At 36.5% G+C, this 23,969-nt stretch overlaps 1 protein-coding gene across 2 annotated transcripts; it reads right to left on the bottom strand.

The window, feature by feature from the left end:
• Positions 1-1,950: 1,950 nt before the first annotated feature.
• On the bottom strand, positions 1,951-22,892 carry LOC107850644 (protein TONSOKU). Of its 2 annotated transcripts, none has more exons than XM_016695320.2 (19): positions 22,525-22,892; positions 19,521-20,318; positions 18,723-18,899; positions 18,422-18,513; positions 17,582-17,680; positions 17,000-17,514; positions 16,877-16,920; positions 16,562-16,804; positions 16,115-16,262; positions 15,532-15,648; positions 12,487-12,590; positions 10,741-10,864; positions 10,502-10,614; positions 6,330-6,441; positions 6,005-6,109; positions 5,849-5,915; positions 5,620-5,740; positions 5,171-5,341; positions 1,951-2,830 (listed from the first exon to the last, which is right to left on the bottom strand). In XM_016695320.2, the coding sequence occupies exons 1-19, from the start codon at positions 22,801-22,803 to the stop codon at positions 2,162-2,164; spliced, it is 4,098 nt and encodes a 1,365-aa protein (XP_016550806.1). In that variant the 5' UTR covers positions 22,804-22,892; the 3' UTR covers positions 1,951-2,161. The 2 variants fall into 2 exon arrangements, with proteins under 2 accessions (XP_016550806.1, XP_016550807.1); XM_016695321.2 differs by having other exon boundaries at positions 12,487-12,587.
• Positions 22,893-23,969: the final 1,077 nt, after the last annotated feature.

Below are 23,969 nucleotides of genomic sequence, written 5' to 3'. Positions count from 1 at the left end.
AAGGACCAACTCTGGCCGTGCAAATCAACTGTCAGCCTTTGCGGTGCATCCACAGAACCAGCTAACTAGTTCAACTGTGTTAATGCTGTCATGGCCGGGCGAGATAAATTAAATCAAAATCTAAAAGGAACAATGAAAGCATATATTTCTGTTAAACCTCTTTTAATGGTAGATGAACCCCTGCTTAATTAATTCTTGATTCTTGTAAGATTATGTTTCCATTGGGTGAATGCCTATATCGATGTCATTTTGTTTGTCAACTTTTGATCTTATTTTTTCAGTATGCTCTAATATGGATGGGAACCCTTTCCCGTTTTGTTATTATTCCTTTTTAGCTTATTAATAATTTGAGCAAAGTCCCTTTTTTTAATGTTAATAATTTCTCCACTTCATCTTTTATGCAGGTTCTTGATTTCAATGTTTAATTTAATTTTTTGTTATATCTATGATAATGGAGGATGAAGTTAATTTGATAGAATCAGATGAATTGTTATATTCATTTGTTTGGGTTGCAAGTTAAATGGGTTGGGTCGGAGCGGGTTAAATTAAAGTTGGGTGATTTTTTTTCTAAAATTAAATAATTTTAGTTGATTTGGATTTTTCATCCATTTTAAGGGTATAGATGACAACTTTATTAACGGTAAGGGTATAGTTGACCTGATAATATGACGAAGGATAAAGTTGACTAATTTCTTAAAGTTAAAAAATTTCAGTTAGAGCCAAAAAAAAAAAAAAAAAGTCATAAGGGACGTGCAGGTTAAATTACTCGAGTCGAGTCCAAGGCATGCCCACTGAGATCTCCCAAACCTAATTAGTTCAACTAATTTCAATGTTGTAGAAAAATTATAATTATAGAGCTTCAAATTTCACACGTGATTATCCCAAAGTTTCAATAATAATAATATATTTAATGTAATCACATAAGTGAGGTTCAGGATTAAAGAAGACAGTGTGTACGCAGATATTATCCCTACCTCATGAAGATAGTGAGATTATTTTTTAAAGACCTTCGGCTAAGGTCATGCCCGAACCATCTAGTCTTGCTTACTTCATCTTATCCATCACGGGTGACACTCTTACCTTGTCTCGAATATCTCTCCTACAATGTCCACACATTCATTTCAACATCTTTATTTTCACACTTTTATCCTCTGGACGTGTGAATTCTTGACCGGCCAACACTCTGCCCCATACAATATATTATATATAGATGGTCTAACAACCACTCTATATAAACCTTACCTCTGAGTCTTCGTGGCACATTTTTATCACGAAAGGCACCAACTCCATTTTATCAGCCCGCTCCCATGTATGTGCAACAATACCGTCAATCTCCTAATTTTCTTGTATTATTGATCCAAGATACTTGAAAGTTTCTCTCTTGGGGATAACTTGTGTATCAATTCTCACATCCACATCTGCCTTGTGAGCTACGTCACTGAATTTGAACTCTAAATATTCCATCTTAGTCTTGCTCAAACTTAATCTTTTAGACTTTGGGGTCTGTCTCTAACATTCTACCTATCGTTAACTCTGTTACATATCTCGTCAATATTATGTCATCTACAAACAAAATATACCATGATACCTTCCCTTGAATATACCATGTCAATTCATCCATCACTAAGGCAAATAAAAATGAGCTAAGAATTTGAGCCCTGGTGTAATTATTCTATGCCACGTTCCACTATTGTAATCGTATCTTGATTCCGTTGTATACATGCCATAAATCACCCTAATGCATACGACAAATACACCTCTAACCTACAAACATTAAACCCTTAGGAACTTTATCCGAAAGTTTCAATTGTGAAATTTAAGATCTAAAAAATAGCATCTTTTTTTTTACAGAGATTAAAAACTGAATATTTGTCAATTTTATCCAATATTTTTCGTCTAAATGATTTCAGAGGGTTCAACCTAGAATTGACAATGATAATACAAAACAAATCATCAAGAACTATGCTCTTTATTTTTTCCAAAACACAGCATAATAATACAACTCTAGCTCCTTATCTAATGTTTAGTTATCCATTAACACTTCATAGGCAAGGTCAAGACCATGAATATCCTCAACCTAATTGCCAAGAGGTATACATACTTTATGAGTTAGATTTCACTATTAAGTTGTACATAGTAACATGAGGTGTATCTGTATAACTTAAATCCTTCTGCAGCAAGGCTTCAGATGGCAACATTTGACTCCTTCCACAGACAAATGAACTGTATTATCCTCAATATGCCCCCGCGATGAACCACTTCTTGAACTAGATGCCCACGCAGCATACAAATTTTCAGCTAACTGTTTCGTGAACCCATTATTACTAAGATCTAACAGTTGCAAGTTCTTTGCCATTTGAATAGCAGCCGAAAGCTCTTGAATGTACTCAGATTCTGAGATAGAATGGTCCTTTAGAGAACTGCCACTACAACTCTGATTTGCAGTTCGCTCTCTAGCATCAACCTCCACTTGCTCATCCTCACTATCAGGAGCTTCAAGCAGATTATTATCAGTATTAATTGTACATAAATCTTCTTGACAACCTTCTTTAGCATTAGCTGCAGATGCCTCGGATATATGTTCTAAAAGGTTAGCATCCGTTTGGAAGACATTTGAGCATTTATTGAGAGAGCACGGATCATGTAGCGAAGTATGAATTTCATCTTGATCTACATTATTAGCCACATTGAGCTCTTCCAGATAATAGTTCTCTGATAATCCCTCAAGTATCCAAAGAATGCCAAGAAGTCCAAGTTGACATTTCTGTAATAGTAGGACTCTGAAACAACACCGGGGATTACTCACTGCTACTGCCAATGCCTTGCCACCCTGCATTTATACACAGTTTTTACATTTTCAAATTGCAAATATCAGAGTATTGTAGCGGAGGATTCCAGATTAATTGATCTAGGTATATCTATTGAGAACTCTACCATACTGGGGTAGGGTGAAGGAGCATAGAGCTTTCCACAATATGATATTGTCGGAAGGCGCGAATTAATCCAGCTATACGTTAGAATACTTCAGATCTATTCTATGTTTTAAAGTAATTGGTATAGCATATTACTTCTAATTCTGTCATAATTATGTAATTTTTCTTACTCAATATTTCTCCTTATTTCCGAGTCTAAACTCATGTACAAGGATCCTATGTAGTTTCTGTCTACTAACAGGCAGGCTTATACTGCTAGCCAACCAATAATCTTCCTTCTTTATAATTTACTAAGTTCTTTTTGGTGACTGTTTTAGTAGTCCACTCTTCTTTCGGATGAAAGTTATGGCATCACTGTTGATACTAGCATGTATAGCATGGATTACCCTTCAAGACCATTCACACGTAGCCAAGCAAAAAAACTCAAGACCTACAAGCAATGTTCGTGAGGAAGGAAGCTTTGGAGGAGTTTGAAATATGCCAAAGGAAGACATACAATGTGTGGAAGATCAATCAAAGTAAAGAGGAGGAAGAAAAGGGGTCATTTGTGCAAGTGGCTACTTCTTAAATTCAACAATCCACAAGAAGACAACTAAACAAGGCCCTTGCCTCATTAAGGGCAATATTGTAAAAAGCCAATGGCTTCTTATTTCCTTTAGTATAAATAGGATTTCTTTTATTTTGCATTGTAGAATTTGATGAATATTGAATATTGAGCTTCGAAGCTTGTAGTTTCTAGGTAAAGCCTAGCATTAGTGTAGTTCATAGTGAGTAATTATTAGTGTGGATCTTGGAATTGTTGGTGAACTTCTTGGTTTGGTTAATCAAAGGTTGCTCATTTGTGGTTTTTTGATTTCCTTTGATTTTCTCGAACTAAGGTTTGTGTGTGAGTAGTTGAAATCAATTGGGAAGTGAGGGTTTTAGCCCCTTGTTGACCATAATTTCAACAGGTTAGGTATTAACCCACATATTCCCTTCCTTTGTTTCCTTTATTTCTTGTTATTCCTTGTTTGATTCTTATCAACTGTTCACCAATTTGGTCTTCTCCAGCCACCGTTTGACCTACCATGATATTTTATTATTAAATTAACAAATAATAACCTTGTGAAAGAACTTTCATAAGTTGCTGCCGTTGTTCTTAAGGCCGAAGGGTTTGTTGCACGTCTTATTTCCTACTCCCCTGTTCAAAAATACTTGTCATGTTTCGCTTAAAGAGTCGAACTACATAAACTTTGATCAACATCTTAAGATGTATTTTTTCACCATATTGATATGAGAAGAATTGCAATTTATAGTGTTTTTGAACAACATAACCAATAAAATCCCACAAGTGAGGTCTGGGCAAAATAAAGTGTACACAGATCTTACCACTACCTCGGGGAGAGGGGTATTTCTGAAAGACCCTCGGCTCAAGTATAGCAAATCAAGGTACAAGGAAGAGTAAAACAGCGAAGAAAATATGACAATTATTCAGCCACGGAAAAACACTAATCAGCCACAAAATAGTGCAATAATCGAAACACAATAACCAGCAACAATGATAGATATCTACGGTTATACCCTAAGCTACCATACTATAGTGCATGACAACACTCCTACCCGACTAACCTTCTACCCGAATATCGTCCTCCACATCCCCTGTCTAAGGTCATGTTCTCGGTAACCTGAATATATGTGTCATGTCCTGTCTAATCACCTCACCTAATACTTCTTCGGCCTACCTCTACCCCTATTCGTACCTATTATAACCAACCTCTCGCACCTCCTCACAAGGGCGTCTGAACCTTGCCTCATCACATGTCCAAACCGTCTCAATCTCACTTCCCTCATCTTGTCCACCACGGAGCTACTTATATTACTGCACGAATATCTAAATTTTAATATTCAAAAATTGAGTTAATTAATTCAATTTTGATCCAAAATTTAGTCAAATCAACTCTCGAGAAGCGAAACGTAAGAAGTGTTTTGGGACAGAGGGAATAGTATTTTTATACCAACAAAAGTTGAATGAGGCATTGACTAATCCTTTACTTTTGCAATGACAACAATTGTTTGGATAGATTCTATAATGGAAGGACGGGCATGAACTATGTTTCGATTCAACCCCTTTTCTAACAAATTTCACGCACTTACTCTTTGTTAGGTATCATTTCCATGAACCACGAAGTATTACTAGCTAAGCATACAAGCAGCAAGGAACTGAAGTATGAATAATAGAGAGAAAGAGTGAAACATACCTCTTGCTTGAGCTGATTCCCCCCAAGGTCAAGCTCAACTATGCTATTAAATACAGAAACTTCTGCATTTAATATGACAATGCAGTCTGGTGTCAGACCACAAGATGAAACGTCAAGCTTCAGTTCTTGACTTTCTGCAGACAATGATTGCATCAACTTTAACATTCCATCCTGCAGAGACATCATAGTGTTATCAATTTTACTTGAAAGAAAATAAAAAGGACAACCCGGTGCATGAGGCATCCCATGATCCCAGTGTCCGAGGAAGGACTGCACCCTAAGGAGTGTTATGTAGGCAGCCTATCCTGACACGAGTCAATAACTGATAGAATGGCTCAAACCCATGACCTATAGGTCACACAGAGACAGCTTTGTCGCTGCTCCAAGGTTTTCCTTCGTTTCAATTAAAGACCACATAAAAAAAGTTAAAAGGAAGATGAGTCACTTACCGGCCCTATACTAGTACTTCCAAGCAGCAACGCTGACAAGCAAGAGCTCTTGATAAGTTGGCAAAGACTCTCTATTACAGGCTTGCTTAGCTTTATTCCCTTGAAACTAAGCTCTTGAATTCTACAACAGGAAAAACTTAGATCATGCCCTTAGTGATATTTGAATCAATCTTGAGCTTTTACTATGTTAAAGAGGAATAAAGCAATTCAAGGGAGTTCAAGGACTCGCCTCTTAAAATTGGTAAGTGTTACCAAAAGATTTATCACGGCATTTGCGGTGATTGGGTGGTTGTGTCCTATACAATGGAAGATTCAGACAAATAAGTAATGCATCGAAAAGGAAACATTCGCTCAAACTATAGTTCAGATAGTCAATGATAATTACCTAAAGAAAGGTGTGTGAGCACTGATCCAGAAGTCAGTGAGTCAGCAACCTTTTGAATTGTTCTGGATGTGATTGAACATTGCTCAATATTTAAACTATAAAGAGCTGCAAAAGAAGAGCTATGTTAGAATAAGCTGAAGAGCACTGCAACTGGAAGAGCCTGTAATGAGCCATTAAATAAGGAGCCTACTCAATATCTTGCCAGTTTTAAGCTAATCAAGCACTCTTCATGTAGAAAGGGAAGCTATAGCATACTCATTTCATGAAAAGCAACTAGATGATATCTTGAATCTTTTTAAAATATAAAGAGCGAGAATCTCCATACCTTTGCAATTCTGCAAGATAGTTGAAAGATATGATGCACATGCATCAGTTAAACGGTTCCCAGATAAGTTGAGTACTTCCAATCGGGCGTATAGAACATGGCATTCACAAATCTGTAAATTAGTACAATCAGATAGGATTTTCAACAGGATAAATTCAGAATGTTGTCTTTCATTAGCACGATTGCAAACAAAAGAAAAGATCACAAAAGTGTCATATGTTGATGATCTCAAGTCATGAGTGACTTTACAGTGTCTCCCTCAGGATCCTATTAAGTAAAACAGTTTAGGTGCTTACCTGAGTTACAAATCTATCTACACAACTCACATTATAGCATTACCTATTTTTCTGCCATTTGAAGCATAAAAGACCATACCTGAATTGCCTACCAGTTTCTCATGAGAGACAATTAAGAGTCTATCCATATTCTGAAACTTCTATAAATGATTCAGGATCGATTTCATGCTAAAAGGCATGCCTCATAAACAGATAACAACAACAATGTACCCAGTGTATTCCCACATAGTGGGGTCTGGAGAGGGTAGAGTGTACGCAGACCATACCACTACCTCAGATGAAGTAGAGAGGTTGTTTCCGATAGACCCCCGGCTTAGGAACGATAACAGTATAACAAACACAAAGTTATACTTAGAAATATTTCAATTTTGGATCTTAGGAATTATCTTCTGAAAAATGGAATTGTTCATCAAAGTTCTAAGGCAGATACCAGAATGGAATATCTGGGGGGGAAACACCTTTCTGAGGTAGCTAGATCAATCATGAACTAGTAATGATCCAAATCAGTTATTGGGGGAGGCTATCTTAACAGCAACTTACCAAAATTGAGTCGTCACTAATAATACTCTAAAAGCACTCAGGTGTTTTGCTATTGTCATGCTCACTCTCATCAAGATTCGATCCAATATCAGTCAAATACTCAAATGTCTCTTCCTGGATTACCTCCCCTCCAAAGGTATTACAAATATTACTCTCCTTATGCACGTCTAAAACCATGGATCCAACATTCCTAAAGAATGTATCTTTATTCCAAAACTTAGTCATGGAGAGAAGCCACTGTGTCAAAAAAATTATCCATTTTGGGATTCCTATCACTCATGACAATAACACCCAAATAATTCTCAACATTTGAGGATCACATCACGTCTCAAAGGGTGCACAATAACCTCTCTCATCCTACTCCCGGTCCTAAGTACCGGAACAAGGAAACTAAAGTTTGCTCCAGGCGTCAGAAGGATCCTAAATCGAAGCAATACACATTTCCTCGGCTTTTCCATGACAAGATCCAGAGTCCACCTATGAGGGAAGATATTCAAGGTAACACATTCTTGTTCTCTACCACTGTTGCCAAAGGTGCGGTTAAACCCTGAAGCTAGACTCAAAACATGTTGAGCGCTTTGCATCGCTTAATGTGCGCTTCAATGTCATCATCAAGGCTCTAAGAGATACTTTTCCTTAAAAGTGAGCGTCTCATATATTTCACTTAATTTGTTTGTTTTTTTTTCAGTTTCTTTGTCCATATATTTGTTGTCCATACTAATAATTATAAGTCTTGGAGTAAACATATATATTTGTATTTATTCTCCATTTGCATCTTTTCTTCATCAAAGCACATGCTTTATTTGCACTTTGTGCTTAAAGCACCAACGGAACTTAGCGTTTTTGCACTTTTCGCTTTTGATACACTGTTCAAAAAAAAATTAAATGAATGAGCTTCGTTTTCCTGTTGCACAAGGAAAGGGAACCGAACCTGTACTTGGGACTATATTTTACACGTTTTCACCAATAAGAAGTTGTCCCATCTACAAGCTTCCACCACCAATATGAACACTATAAGAATTTCTTAGCATAGGGAAGTTGTGAATGAAGAATTTCAAGCTACAAAAGAATAATAATTATTTTTGTATAGTTTTTTAATTAAAAAAATTAAAACAGTACTTGATAACTAACTCAGCCTCCGTTTTCACTTTAAATACAGGATTAGATGGCAGTATTTCCCTGCATAAGTCAAAACTAGTAGCAAAATGTTCCACACAAACTAACGGGAGTGACTACCATGAGACATTGCTCCTGTTGCAAAATGCCTATTCTGGTTATGCTATTCTTGACAGTTAATCTTGACTAGGGCCTGCATCAACTGGATATTAAAGATGCTTTTCTCAATAGCTACCTTGAAGAGAAAGGCTACATATGGTTTCCTTGGCCCAGAACACCCCAATAAGTAATAATGCCAATCAGGTGTGCAAACTTCAAAGTCACCGTCCAGGTTTAAACAATATTCTGGAGAATTGTTCACGATATTCACTATAAATATTAACAAACTGGTATATACAGCCAAATCATACTATATTTATCAGGAGGTCCTCAGGTGAAAAAATAGCTATTCTCAGTATACGTGGAGAATATAATTTTTACTGAAACTCATGAAGAGAAGAGAGCTTGAATGAAGAAGATTTGCGGTAAGGAATTTGATATGAAGGACCTTGGAGCCTTGAGATACTTTGGAATTGAGGTAGCAACATCAAGCACTGTTTATTTCAGTGTTGCAACGAAAATACACTCTAGACATATTGAAGAAGATAGAGGTAAGCTCTGTCACCTTGTAATACCTTAACAAGTCCATTAAAAAAGGTTGGACCAAAGGAAGATACCAGAGGCTAGCGGAAGCTAATCTACTTGTTTCAAATGAGGCCTGACATTAGTTTTGCATCACTATAGCTTGTCAGCTAATCAATTAACCTAATGAGGAACATCAAGATAAAATGTACAAGATATTGTTACCTGAAGATGACTCCAGAAAAAGGAAGACAATATAAGCATAGGAACTTTCTCAAATGCTGGGGTAGCTATGCGTAACTCAGAGCAGCATAGCTCTGCTAGCGAGTACCTATGCGATAGCGAGACTCTCAGATAGACCTGACATTTCTAGTACCTAGTGAAACTCAAAGAGAACCAATTCTTCCTTAACTAAGTCAAAGAGTGGATTCATACCATCTTCTGAAACAGTCTAGTTGCCAACCACCTGAGTACCTTAGTGGTGTAAGGCTGTAAGCCATAGATCAGCCGTGAATTCACACATTTGAAGTCTTGTCGAGGATTTTTTTTTTCTGCAAGAAATCAGTGATTTGACCCAAACTGACCAACTTCTCAAATGGTCCAACAAATCCAGCTGAGCACAGACCTCTCTCTGAATCATAAATAACAATAGTATGAAACCGTTCAAAAGGGTATGATATTAGGCCCTGGATAGACTATTGGAAACAACCTCTCTACTTCATCTGAGGTAGTGGTATGGACTGCGCACACTTTACCCTCCCCAGACCCCACTTTGTGGGAATACACTGAGTATGTTGTTTATGTGAAATCGTGTGACATAAAGAAGTAAGAAGCAATCAGTTGTTACATGAAGCAATGCAGAACCTGAGTTTTGAGCTTCACGGAATCTGAGATAAGAAGACTCCTAGTTGATAATTGTATATAATTTAGTTTCCTAATTTTGTAAGAATAAGTTTTGATTCTGTAGGATTTAGCTTAGATTTATCATTTCCTTCCATTTCATTTGTCGAGTATCAATGAGCCAACAAACCGTATGCAGTTTCGAAAGGAAACTGATTTCAAGAAGTAATAACTGAAAGAGCTCAGAATCTTTAGGATATTTGTTATTCAATATCTACATACTACTTTATTTGGATCTGAACCAATATCAGATAAAAGTTGTTTATACGGAACAGCAAAAGTTAACACAACAGAAAAGAAAATGCTCTTTTTGATTGTATGAGAAAAGTAGAGAAAGAAATGTCATTATACCCTCCTTTAATCATCTTAGTACCTAATAAACACATTATCCTAATCTTTGTAACAAGTAATAAAAAAATGTTTGTTGGAAGTTTGCCTTGAGGAGGGCAAGCTTTAAAATGTTGAACTATTCCAATATATTCATGGAGTTGGAAATTAGTACTTCAAGCTACAGAAGATGCCGTATAATTTTTTACTTGAATAACCAGAAAATGCTACACTAACCGCTTCCTTCAAAGCATGATATTTGCAGCATGAACATGGCTGTTTGCACAAATTCATGAGTACATTGTTCATCACATTTAAGGAAGAGACAAAGAAAAGTCATATTTCAAAGTTCTAAGAAGTATTTAGTAAAACCTGGAACAAGGCAGTTGAACCAAGCCGATTGGAGTGCAAATCCAAGGTCAAACCACCATATTTTTGCCCTGATGAGGTGAATACTTGTTTAAGCTTCTCTATTGTTCCATTTCCTGGTACATTGCGATGATTAGAAAAAGGAAAAGCATAATGATGAACTTATATTTCACAGAAACGATAATGGCTAGGAATCAAGCGATTAAGCAGTATGAATAAGACCTTGACCATATGATTTTTACCTAACAGATTGTGTGAAAGGTCTAAGACAGCAAAAGTTTTGTGTACATAGAGGGCATTGATTAATGGTGCCACTGATATATCTTGAAGTTCACAATCAGACACCACGATTTCATCCTCCGACACCTGGTAAAAATATATCAAAAGAAGCAATCAGACTAATGAATAGTGGATTCTGTAAACACGTTAATTTTCTTGCTCTGGTTTAAATATGATTGCTAAAATTTATTTTATGAGTCTGTCCAAAAAAATCATGTGCAGTCTCTCACTTTAAGATATTAACAGTTTGTCAATTATATTTTTCACTTGAATGATATTGAGTATCCCATTTATTAGCAGAAGAAAACAGCAATGTATGTCAGATTCTTACTTGAGGTGAGCTGGAGAGAGAAATAGGACCTCATTTTTGGTCCAGCCAAACCAATTAACAAGGTTTCATTCCAATAAAACAAGCTTATGCACCACCTCCACCATCTCTTGTTTTAAACACGTGTTATCTTCCTTCCTTCCCAAAACCTAAAGCTAAAAGCTTACAGCCCTGCTTTTGAAGTGGAATATACCAGCACTCCATCATCAACAAAAGGAAAACTATACTGCCACCCACTAAGTTTGTAGCAGGTCAATCACACAGTATATTTGGGCAGAGTGCTTGCCAGTCAAGAACGCTCACGCTCAGAAGATGAATGTAGCGGAGATGAGGATGCTCAGGTGGATATTTGGGCATACTAGGAGAGGTATGATTAGGAACGAAACTATGCGGGGCAAGGTGGGAGTGGCCTCCGTGGCGAATAAGATGAGGGAAGCGACACTAAGATGGTTCACGCATGTGAAGAGGAGGTGTGTCTACGCGCCAGTAAGGAGGTGCGAAAGGTTGGTCGTAGCAGGAGTTAGGAGAGGTAGAGGCAGGTCGAAGAAGAATTGGGGAGAGATGATAAGGCTGGACATAGCAGAATTTCAGCTTACCGAGGACATGACCTTAGATATAAAGGTATGGCGGTCGAGGATTAGGATAGAAAGTTAGTAGGTAGCCGAGTGTAGTAGGTTCGCACTTTATATAGGAGAGGTAGAGGGCTCGTCTCTCCTTTTTTTCTCCTTATTAGTAGTATTATTTTGTAATTGTATAGCTTCGTATTGTATTACTATTTGTTGCCTCATTTACTTTGTATCGTTTTGTCAATTTTTTTCCATGCAACCCTAATTCGAAAGCTTTTCTTTTTAGCCAGTCAGAAATAACTTATCTACCCACACAATGGTAGGAGTAAGGTTTTGCATACATCCTACCCTCTTAGACCCCACTGTTTGATTACACTGGGTATGTTGTTGTAACACATCCACATGAAGACTGTCAATGCAAATTGATCTGATAAAGAGAAATTCATCGGATATATGATGCATTCAGTCAACCAATTAACAAAAAGAAATGAAAGTTGAGCAGTAGTATAAAAAAGCTAGACAGACTGCTCCTTGCCTGGTTTATAATTTTGACCAAGAGTACTGCATCATGGCTATTAGATAAAGCAGAGGATGGAGAAAAGTGACTGGTAGAAGAGAACTAGGTGGGGTTCTAATTTACAAAATCATGCTATGAGAACACCCCAACTCAAAAAAAAAAACTTTAGATCTGAGATGTTTATTTCAACTGCTTGACAAACTACAAACTTGTTAATGAATATGAACGCTTCAGAAAAGCTGACATCTTAGAAACAAAAGCTAAGATTGTTGGAAATGTAATGAAATTTGTCTCTAACCTCTTGATTGTACAGCATCTTAAGAACCTTCAAGATCGGTGGCTGAGACAGCTCCTCGCAGCAATCAATGTACAGTTTCATGAGATATTTTGGAACCCATACTGCTGATGACAAATTTGAAGCTTAACATGTAGGGGATAAAAATATCACGGCTTTGTACATATCAAAATCTGAAAATAGCCAACAAAGAGTTTCTTTTTTTTTTTTTTTTTTTTGCTTTTTTCTTTCCGAACCAACTCCCAAAGAAGGCTTCATCTTTCAAGAGATCAAGTCCTTTTTCTAGTTTTCTTAGTTGAATTTCTTACCTAGTTGCTTAAAAAATTTTAGACTTGCCATAGCCATTATAATTATTTGCATTAATTCCATAGCAATCTCAAGAACAGGGAAAGAAAATATCTCCATTAGGAAAGAGTACATTTATGTGTTTCAAACCAATACTATATCATTTCTCCTTTATACATTTCCAACCTAAAAGCAATATTTGGCCTCACGAAAGCTGCCAGAATGAGATGATGACCAAGTCCTTGTCTGCATTGACTGTTTGATGCACAAACTTCACTATATGGAAGGACAACTGAGAAATTTAAGCTTACTACTTTGAAATTGGTTTGTGGTCAACCCAAATCTTACTTCTTTCCACCAAAAAATGTCAATTGGATGAACAAAAAGTAACAAAGAAGGGATGTGAAGATGAAATTGTATGTACTGGCCACCATCTTAATGCTCCTTCCAATTGCCGCTACGAAATGTATACTTTGGAACCTCCAAAATTGAATTTGGAAAGCTTTAAATTCAAAGATAAAGCCAACGAATGATGTACCAAAAAGTTTCTTATTTCTAAGTATTTTGCGTACAAGTTTAATGAGAGTACATTGATCTTGATACAAGTGCATGAATTCTATGTTATGCATAAGCATAGGTTGATCCTGCAAATTCTCTATTTTATGTTACACAGACATGAAATTAGTGAAGTTAAAGACTTTAAATTTGTGAGAAATATAAGAGAAAAAAGTTACACTGAGAACCTATTTATAGACACTACATTTCTATACTTTTTCAAGTAGGACACTACATTATACTCCCTCCGTTTCAAAAAGAATGACCTAGTTTGACTTGGCACAGAGTTTAAGAAAATAAAAGACTTTTGAATCTTGTGGTCTTAAATTAAAGATATGTCAAATGTACCAAAATGCCCTTCAATCTTGTGGTCTTAAACATGCCACGTGGAAAGTTAAAGTTTAAAAGTTGCTAAAAAAAAAAAAGAAAGAGGTCATTCTTTTTGAAACGGATTAAAAAGAAAAGTAGGTCATTCTTTTTTAAACGGAGGGAGTAATCCTTTTCAAGGTAGGATTTTGTATACAATTCTTTCTCCTACTCATATTCTAACACTCCCACTCAAGCTGGTGCACTCAAGTCATATGTACTAAGCTTGCCAAGGATGTAATTAATACAAGGATGAGTGAGGGACTTGATGAAGATATCTGTGAGAAAACTGGTAAGGACTACTCAGGACGTCTAGGCGATCGCAGTTGAAAAGGAACAAACTAAAGAAATGGCCAGGAAGTAGTAAATATCTTTGGAAGGTCGATTTGTCACTGAAAAATTATCAAAAACTAGTATAAAATATAATGGTCGTCTAGAAATCAAGAGTAGATCTTGAACAAGAAAGCCACCAAAAAACTATTCGGAACACACTCACGCGCCAGATTATAGGATTTGACGACTGAAAAGTGGTCAAAATCTAAGAAAAATTATATGGGTCGAGTCGAAATAATGGCACGATTCTACTGGAAAAGAGAAATTATATGGGTAGGGTCAGAATGACGACGCGACCCTACTGAAAAAGAGATTGTTGAACTTTCCACACCAAGCTCGAAGAGACTATTTCAGATCATAAAATTATATGGGTAAGGTTGAAATGATGGCACGACCCTACTGGAAAAGAGAAATTATACAGGTAGGCTCGAAATGATGGCAAAACCTTACTGGAAAAAAACTTATATAGGTGGTTCAAAATGATGGCACGACCCTACGCAAATCAAATTTGAGTAGTCACCGGAAAGACACACAGAACTACACAAATCAAATCTAAGGAGTCACCGAAAAGAGACACGAAACTACACAAATCAGACCTAAGGAGCCAACCGCAAAGATGCACGAAACTACGCAAATCAAATCTGAGGAGTCATCGAAAAGACCCACGGTGCTACACAACTCAGATATGAGAAATTAATCGTCGGAAAGATGCATGGTGCTACGCAAATCAAATAAGAGAAATTAGTCACTGGAAAGAAGCACGGTGCTACACAAAACAAATATAAGAAAGTAGTCACAGGAAAGATGCATAATATTACGCAAATCAGATATGAAAAAGTAGTCACCGAAAAGATGCACGGTGCTACACAAATAAGATATGAGAAGTCACCGGAAAGAAGCACGGTGGCCCAACTTTTGCCAAGATCATTGGTCATTGGTCAGATGGGCAGCATATATGGGTGATAGCCGCCCGCTGCAGCAGAAGCTCTTTGATTATCTACCAAGACCGTAGAGGCTCTAACACCATGTGAGAAATATAAGAGAAAATTATTATTGAATTGTTGCAACTACATAATGCACTGAGACCCTATTTATAGATACTACATTTCAATCCTTTATCAAATAGGACACTACATTACAATCCTTTTCCAGGTAGGATTCTATATGCTATTCCTTCTCATACTCATATTCTAACAAAATTATTTAAAAGAAAGATGGTAAGTTTCTGGTGAGACTAGCGGAAAAAGGAAGTTCTGCAATCCTAGGAAGTTGCAAAGAGAGCAAAATGAGGGTTGATAACCTTAACAAGTTTTGTACACACAGCTAGGGGATTAGAAACACATTAGAGTTACTCTTTCGACAAGGAGGAAGCTACTAACGATTTGAAACGCAGCAATAAGGATATTACATAAACACAAAATTAAAGGAAAGGTTATCAAAAAAAAAAAACACAAAATTAAAGGAAAGGAAAATAAGTATATGAGAAGGAACAAATCAGAAGAAACATACCATCAATTGAAACTTCAATGCATGCCTTCCCAGCCACATTACCTTTTAGGGAATCAACACCTAATGAGTCTATGACTCTTCCTTCATGCATCATATGCTGGATGACTGGCACTAGGCCTATGAAGAAGCTAATCTATATCAGATTCTGCATTTCACAGTAGTTCTATACAAATACATTCAGAGAAACGGATAGAGCAGATCACTTGAACTCTTTTTGCAACACTGTATCAACCTTTGCCAAGGTTCCTCAAAAATTTTCTGATAATGGAGTATATTAAAATTCTGATTCTTTGCTGCTCTATGGCATTTTAGAAAATCATAGTAGTTCTCATACTGATAATAGGAGCAGCGGCACAAGTAGCATTGAGAGCAATAATAAACCTTCAAAAATAAAGATTTTTGGGTGCCTTAATCTTATATTCGAAATGCTCATATTTTGCAAAGCACTGGAACATTCATGAGTTGCAGTAGCTATGTCTTCTTTGCCTTTAATGATTACTAGTTGATGCCTCGTGAAAAAAGAAAACAACAACTTGAGTAGGTGAGAGTGTGAGACTAACTACAAACTGAAACTTAGTGCTACCTTTAGATCTCTCCTCAGATGAGAGCTGTAAATAGTACAAGCATGCCACCTCAGCCTTCATATGCTCTAAGCTGCCGGATGTGCCAGCATTACTTGAATCCCGTTTTACATGTACTACATTTTTGCCAATTCTGAAGAGAATATGTTGCTGGTAAACAAATCAAGCAAGAGAGATAGTCAATAATTGCAGTGTAAAAACAGTATCGCAAAAGTATATGTTAATGTTTGGCAATGTCTCCTACAATGAACCAAGAAAATCTAAAGTTGTACATATGATGGGTCAATGGCATAATTAGCTTATTCATATTATGGATATACAGTTTTGACTTAAACAGTAATCACTAACTCTAGGTGAAAACAGAAACATATAAACTGACTTGGGATTAACTTTTTGTATTAACAAAAGTGGCCAGTAACATAATATCTTGAGGCCTGATTTAAACTCACACAATTTTCACCACAAGTGAGATCAGAAATAATGTCATTGCCAGAAACATCTGCCTCCAATTCTCTGCCACAAGCTCCCAAACTGAACTTTGGAGCAGACCTTTTTGTGCTTGAATATGTGAAATCCTTATCATCCCCTAAACCTAAATCAGGAGTCCTAGATTTGTCGGAGCAAGTACTTTCTTCAAGATTGATAGGAGTACAAGCACCGAGTACACATCCTGAACCAACTGGTGAAACTTCCTGCCAGACAATTAATTATCGTGTTAATAATGACTTGATCAAATTCTCCAGAAGGAGGCCTTCTTCAAATACCTTCAGTCCATGAGATGGACCACAGCGATCTTTTGTGTCTTTAGCTGCAAATTTACACAAATACTGGTCAGTGTTCTATTTATTTTGTGATATAAACTTACTGGGAGCTGCAGACCAACTCACACTCATCAGAAGTAGCAACAGTTTCTACAGAAAACTTGTGAAAGGTTCTTCTTGAGCAATGACCCATTTCACCCTCTAAAGGAGTAGAAATAATCCTGCTGGAGCTGTTTACATCCTCATTATCATCTTCATCATCAGAAAGAACAAGGCGGACACGCTTACGACCAACTGCTTGACTACTAGCAGGTCTCGACATGCTCGGGGACAAAGAATCAGGTAGCTCAGTAGAAGCAATAGTTGTTTCTACATGAGCTGATTTCAGCTTAGATAGATTCTTACTGGGACGAACTAGTGATATTAATGGCAGATCCTCAAATTCATCTTCGCTGCCATGAGATTTCGATTTCTTGAGACCCAATTTTGCTGTCTTTGGTGAAATGCTATCATATGACGTGATTGGCGATTGGTTGCCAACCTCTGTTTCACTTTCAGAACAGCAATCCCCTGCAACATATTGCCCTTCAAGATCTCCAATATTTGACTGCTTCAATTTGTCAATTGACGACTGCAACCTCCTGTAATGTTTCATCCTTGTTACAGATGGACCAAAATCCAAGGACTTCAGGAGTAAAAGCATTTTACCTGGCCTCTTCCACGTTATCAAACCTGATCATCTGGCTGTAGTGCATATTTTCTAGAGCAGACAACTGGATCGAGGGCTTGTTTGCCTGAATGGCAATCCTGCAATATGATAATACAGTTGGCAGATATTAGAAGGACGAAGTACTGATGAATTAGGTTGTTAACCATTTTTTGCTCTAGAATATTTAGCTTCATTTGGTCTGTTTCTCCAGTAAAGCTACTTGTGTGCCATCAGTAAGCACACAGAAATAGAGCATAGGGAAAAAGACAGAGTCCATAGAAATATTAACACAACCTGCATCTCAAATTACAGACTTAGTTTGAGAAGGCGGGTATTAAAATAGAGTTGAAATTATATGGTAGTTTAAAGGAAAGTGGACTGGTAGGTTTGAGATACTTCAGGGATGAAAGATGTGCATACAAAGTTTGAAGAAGTATAATATTAACAAAGGAAGGTATAGCAGAGGAAAGAGGTTTCCATTTAAGGAGGTTATCATTTGAGATTGCTAAGAAAGAAGGTAACATATTCTTATTGGGACAATGGAGTATGAAAAAAATGAACAGAATAGATGAACTACTTAAGGATTGCATCATTTTCGTTGTGTATCCATGAAAAGATAATCTTTTACTTCATCAAAAAAAGAGAGACCACACACAGATTTTAATGAGGAAGTACATTGAGAACCACAACATATCAAGCTATAGACACCATATAACCCCGCATGAGAAATTTAGTTCCAGTCGGGGCATCTAAACACTTGCAGCCAAGCACAATTGACTTGTATGTTGGATACCACTCACTCAGCAGAAGACTGAGATAGTGACAGTAAAGACGGGTACCTGTAACCCTCTTCAAAAGCCGCCAAAGCACCTCGCCAATTACCTTTAGAATCCAGTACATTTCCAATATTGATCTTCGCTAGTGCTTGTCCCTGAAATCACTATAAATGTGTTAAATAAGAGATTACTAAGTACCCAAAGAGAGATATAAATTAGTCAGTTTTTGCAGATATTCCAGTTTCCAACAAGTCCCAAGTGCAGACATCCCAATACAATCATAGTTTCTCAGGCACCTTTCATGAACAAGAATGAATGTGAGATTGCGGATATGTTTCTTAAGTGTTAAGCATAACAAGATTACCTCCAAATTTCCAATTGATATGTATGTATCCAAGCTCTTGTTGTACCATTTAAGAGCTTTATCAAACTCCCTAAGCTTTTGGTGTGATTCTCCAACGGCTAGAAATGAGTCGCTTAATTTCTCTTTGTCACATAGCTCACTTGCTATCTGCTTCTTCTTTTTGGCATATGTACGATGCTAACCACAAGAAACAAGGTACCAAATTACACAACTTCCAATTTGTTAGATGAATACAACCAGTCAAACAGAAAAAAGTAATGTTGTCACATTTCTATCATCGAGAAACTCCTTTGATTAACGCCATCAATTAACGTATAAAAGAAAACAAAACAAAGAAGTCGAAGAAAAGAGACCACACGGGCACCAGCTCCTTTTCAAACCATCACAAAAATGTTTAGAACTTTTACACTTTGAGGTCCAGAAAAGAGATTAAAACATAAATGGTGCTTCCAAATCAGACCTCAATGCCTTGATATACTTCATTCTATTGAGATAGATTAAAAAAAATTACTGTCTGGGATTTTGGAAATTAAATCAATTTATTGAAATGACTGCCACTAGCTAATCTTTCTTAGAAATTGATTAAGCAAGAAAAGGGATATCATGTAAGAAGAAGGATTAATAGAGCAGAGGAGGTACTGATCGGCACAAGCTTGACAAGCAAACGATTCATATTTTTTGCCAAGGCGGAATCAGGTTTGGAAGAATGATATGGGATGATGAAAACAAGTCATGATAAATATGCAAGTTAACTGGTAGTTGGAATAAAAGCAACAAGGCATGAAGAGAAATACGTACTTTTACCCATGCAAAGATTGCACTACTTTTCTCAATTAGATGATCAAGAGCTGAATTTTGTTGCAGCAGGCACTTCCTCTCACCCTCTGTTCCTCTAGCTATTTCCATTTCCCTTGCAAGCTTTTTGAGACTTTGTTCTCCTAATTTTATCTCATCCATTACCTTGCATGCTTCTTTCACTATTTCAATGTTCTGATTGGCTTGACTAATCAACGCGTCTTCATCTTCCATGGACTTGGCCAGTTTGAGAGCCCACTCATAACATTTCACGGCCTCATCATACCTTTGAATCCTGTAATGCAACTCCCCAAGATTTATATATCCCTTTGCCTCCCCCTGACAGTGCCCTATCCTATGACAAATGGTAATATCTTTCTCAATGTGTTGCCGTGCTTTGTTCCATTTTCTTAGTTCGGTGTAAACATTTCCAAGGTTATGATGGAGCCTGCTACGCCCATCATCATCCACACTTACCTCTTCTTCATCACAGATATCTAATCCTCTACTGAGAATTTTTTCAGCTTCTTCTAAGTTATCAAGATCAACTTCAAGCATACCAATGTTGTTGTAGGCATCAATGTATTCCTTCACAAAAGATTGTTTGCTCGATTGTAAATTCTTCTTGAGAGTTTTAGCAAGATTCAGTGACAGTTTGAAATACTTCCTAGCATTTCGAACTGAATCGTGGTCATCCTCCGACTTCAGAAAAATTTCATGATATGTCCTTCCCAGTTGAGTGCTGGCTCTTTGCTGCTCAACGAGGTCATTTTCATCCTTGGCAAGCTCTAAATGCTTTTTCTGTACCATACAAATAATAAGTATTTGCGCTGCAAACATAATTGTTGAAAAATTGATGTTTTATGTGAAGAGTGATACAAAACCAGAAATAGGTAGTTTTAAAGGAAAAGAGGGAGGGGGCAAATAGCACCCAAAAAGCACGATCAGAGCACCAAATGCATATCATGAGAACAAAATTGGATGCCTAAAAGGTGAAAAATGACAATGTTGCCTAATGATACACTGAAAAGATTTAGATAATCCCAATAGCATCTTGAAATCCTAAAATACGTCAGACAGAGAGTGACAGACAATCAAGTTCAGTGTCAACAAGTGAACGGAAATGCTTCAAAATTTAGATTTTAATACTAAAGTTGAACTTTATAAGGCTTCTAACCAAACAGGAAAAGAACATGATATAACATGTTAGCACCAATCATATGTTTTCATATAGTTAACATAATGTTTCCACAGGTAGTTGTACTGAAAAATGAGAACTCCTCTGTTGGATTCCAGCCGCTGGTATAACCAATATTACGGAAACGAGAAAATAGTCCTTCACTAAGTAACCGGTTATACAAAAGAAAAAATAGATATTAGAGCTTAAGCCCAAAGAAATGTCATTAGCATTACAAACTAAAACGTCACAAATGCACAATCCATTTAAAGCATAATGCATCAACATTTAGTGCAACTTTCTAATTCAAGAGATAGAGAAGTCTCATGCACAATAAAAGTAAAGCAAATCCCAAAACTTTTCTTTTCAACAGACAATAACTTGATGCAGTCTGACACACCTAGCATACTAAAACGGATGAACATTTGCATAAAAGTTGGACCTAGACCTTCACTTTGATGGGATTTAACCATTAGACCAACTGTACAACCAACAACTCCATCTTGGATTTCTCTGGCTGCAGGGGCAGCACCAGCCTTTTGGTTCCGAACCCCCTTTAACAGAAAAATATACCATTTATACATAATTAAAATTATTTTTATGTATCTATTGTAGGTGTTGAACCCCCTTCGGCTAGGTTTTCTTCGAATATTGAACCCCCTTAGTTGAAATCCTGGCTCCGCCTTTGCATGGCTATGGCTTTTATTTCAACCATTTGAATTGTGTTTATCGAATTCATCTACAGAAATATAAATGAGTTATGCCTTTAACACTTCATCCCCAGCAACCCAAATATTCTATGTGACTTGTAGATAATGCATTTGTTTCTAATTAATTGGAGTCCCCAAAGCAACCATTCAACATATGCTTAGATAAGCAAGCTTGGCAATGTTTTCTGATATACTAGATTTGTTTCGATTCGGTTTAAATTTTATGTGGCATTAAAATATTGCACTATCAGCTCATTGCAAATCCAACTATTGGTAACTGTCTATGTTAGTCAATTGGTTTTGTAGCCAATTAAATTTTAAAATTTTATGTCAAAACTCCCAAACGATCCTCATTTTTAGACATAAAAGATTTGAAAAACTGTAAAATCTTTGTAGAGTTATTTTCTTCTATTTAAATTGTAAGGTATGTTCAGCCATTTCCATTAATCTTAGACAGGTAACCTAAAAATATGCTAAATAACTTGCTACAACTAGATGAGCGGGGAATCATAGGGGGTGTCCATGAAAAAATTCACTTTTTTCAGGAGTTGAGCTCCAGAAAACAGTTTGGCCATAAAATTCCAAAATTTTCAAGAATTTGAAAAGCAACAAAAAGTTGTTTTCAATCTTTTCATTCCAAATTACTCAGAAAAATCTTAAAACAAACTCCAATCTCTATTTATGGTCAAACACAACTTCAATTTTCAAATATCATTTAAAAAAAATACTTTTTCAAATTTCACAAAGAAACATGGCAAACGCCCACTTAATGTCTCTGATGGTTGGTTAGCTGAACTTTCAATTTGTTGGTTAGGATTCGATTCTCCACCTTGTAATCATCTCACCCATTTCGCCCTCCGTTACCCTCACTTAAAAAAAAGGATAACAGCATACAGCAGGAGCTTTAGTGCATTGAGCTGCCCTTCTAATTAGTACTTAGAAAAGAATCGGGAGAAATGGTCTTCTGGCCCTTTACAAATTTTTAAAATTTTATAGCCTTTTTACAAGACATTTCAATTCTTGTTTTTTCATTTTTACACCTAAAAGGTTGAAAAAAGACATTTCTTTTCCATTCAAATTGTAAAGATTAAGACATCTCATCACTAAGCACACAATTTACCTGGAAATTGAGTGCGTATTTGTAATCCTGAAGACGTAGATAGACTTCACCAAGCGATTGACAAGACGGAAGAAGCTGCTTTTCAGCCAAGTAATGAAGCGAGATTTCATAGTCGATTCGAAGCCAACGAAGCGCCTCGACATATTCTCCACGGTTCTTGAGAATATCTCCAATCAAATTTGCCCATCTGGCTTCTTCCGTTCGGTTTCCCTCAGCTTTAGCGCTCTTGTATGCTCTCTTTGCCTCTATTAGCTGGTTCTGGCTATCGTTTTTGCCCATCAAACTGATGAGATATTGCTGTTGTGAGAATTTAGGGCTTTTTTTGCTTATTAGCTGTTTTCTTTTTCTCTCGGGGTTTTTAGATTTTTTATTCGGGGTTTATTTCAAATGTTAAAACGGGCTATTTGGAATTCCGTTCGCGCCAAAAAATTGCTCTGTCTTTTACGACAACTACTTTCTACTAGATTCGATGAACTTACTAGTACTAGAAAAAAAAAAAGACAAATATATTGAGAATAAATACATTTTAATAAACTAAAATGAAAAGGAAGGAGAGAGAAATGTATAGATATAAGAATATAATTTTATTTTTTTGGTGTATTTTTATAATGTAGTATGAAATGTCTTTTATAGGTAATAGTATGTGTAATAGGTGTTGTATGTGAATGATATCCATAAAAGAAATAACTTCTTTACATGCTACAATAGTATGTGAAGTATGTGTAGTATAGTATGTGAACATCCACAAAATAACTTATTTACAATATTTCCTTGGATGTTCATGTAAAAATAAAAAAATCTAAAGAAAATAAGATGTATATAGTGGTTTGTAATATGCATTGTTTGCTGCCTTATTAAAAATCCTACCAGAAAAATTCAGTGGGATAAAACCTTGGTTAACGAAAAAAAAGTGTTGCGCGTATTTACTCCCCCGATTAAAACATCACTTATTATCTAGGAGACGACGCATCTCAATCTTGTATCTCAACTTCTCAAAGGTTGGTGTTGGCAATGCTTTAGTGAACATATCTGCTAGATTATCGCTTGAACGAACTTGTTGAATATTTATTTCACCCGTCTTTTTAAGATCATGAGTAAAGAATAATTTTGGTGAAATGTGTTTTGTTCTGTCTCCTTTGATGTATCCTCCTTTTAATTGAGCTATGCACGTGGCGTTGTCTTCATACAATATTATTGGAATATTATTTTTCAAAGTAAGGCCACATGTTTCCTGAATGTGTTGAGTTATTGACCTTAATCAGACGCATTCTCGACTTGTTTCATGAATGACTATTATCTCTGCATGATTTGAAAATGTAGCAATCATGGTTTGTTTTATTGAACGCCATGATATAGTTGTACCTCCACGTGTAAACAAATAAACTTGTCTGGTATCGACCTTTATATGGGTCAGACAAATATCCTACATCTGCGTAACCAATTAA

This window comes from Capsicum annuum, chromosome 12 (assembly GCF_002878395.1).
Source record: "Capsicum annuum cultivar UCD-10X-F1 chromosome 12, UCD10Xv1.1, whole genome shotgun sequence".
NCBI lineage: Eukaryota > Viridiplantae > Streptophyta > Magnoliopsida > Solanales > Solanaceae > Capsicum > Capsicum annuum.
This window is presented reverse-complemented; position numbering and strand designations above follow the sequence as displayed.

Coding starts and splice junctions, on each gene's coding strand:
- LOC107850644 (XM_016695320.2), bottom strand. CDS start 22,803: ATGGGCAAAAACGATAGCCAGAACCAGCTAATAGAGGCAAAGAGAGCA. Junction 18,900..19,520: donor CAATCTTTGCATGGGTAAAA/GTACGTATTTCT, acceptor TCTTGTGGTTAG/CATCGTACATATGCCAAAAA. Junction 6,110..6,329: donor TATCTTGCAGAATTGCAAAG/GTATGGAGATTC, acceptor CTTCTTTTGCAG/CTCTTTATAGTTTAAATATT.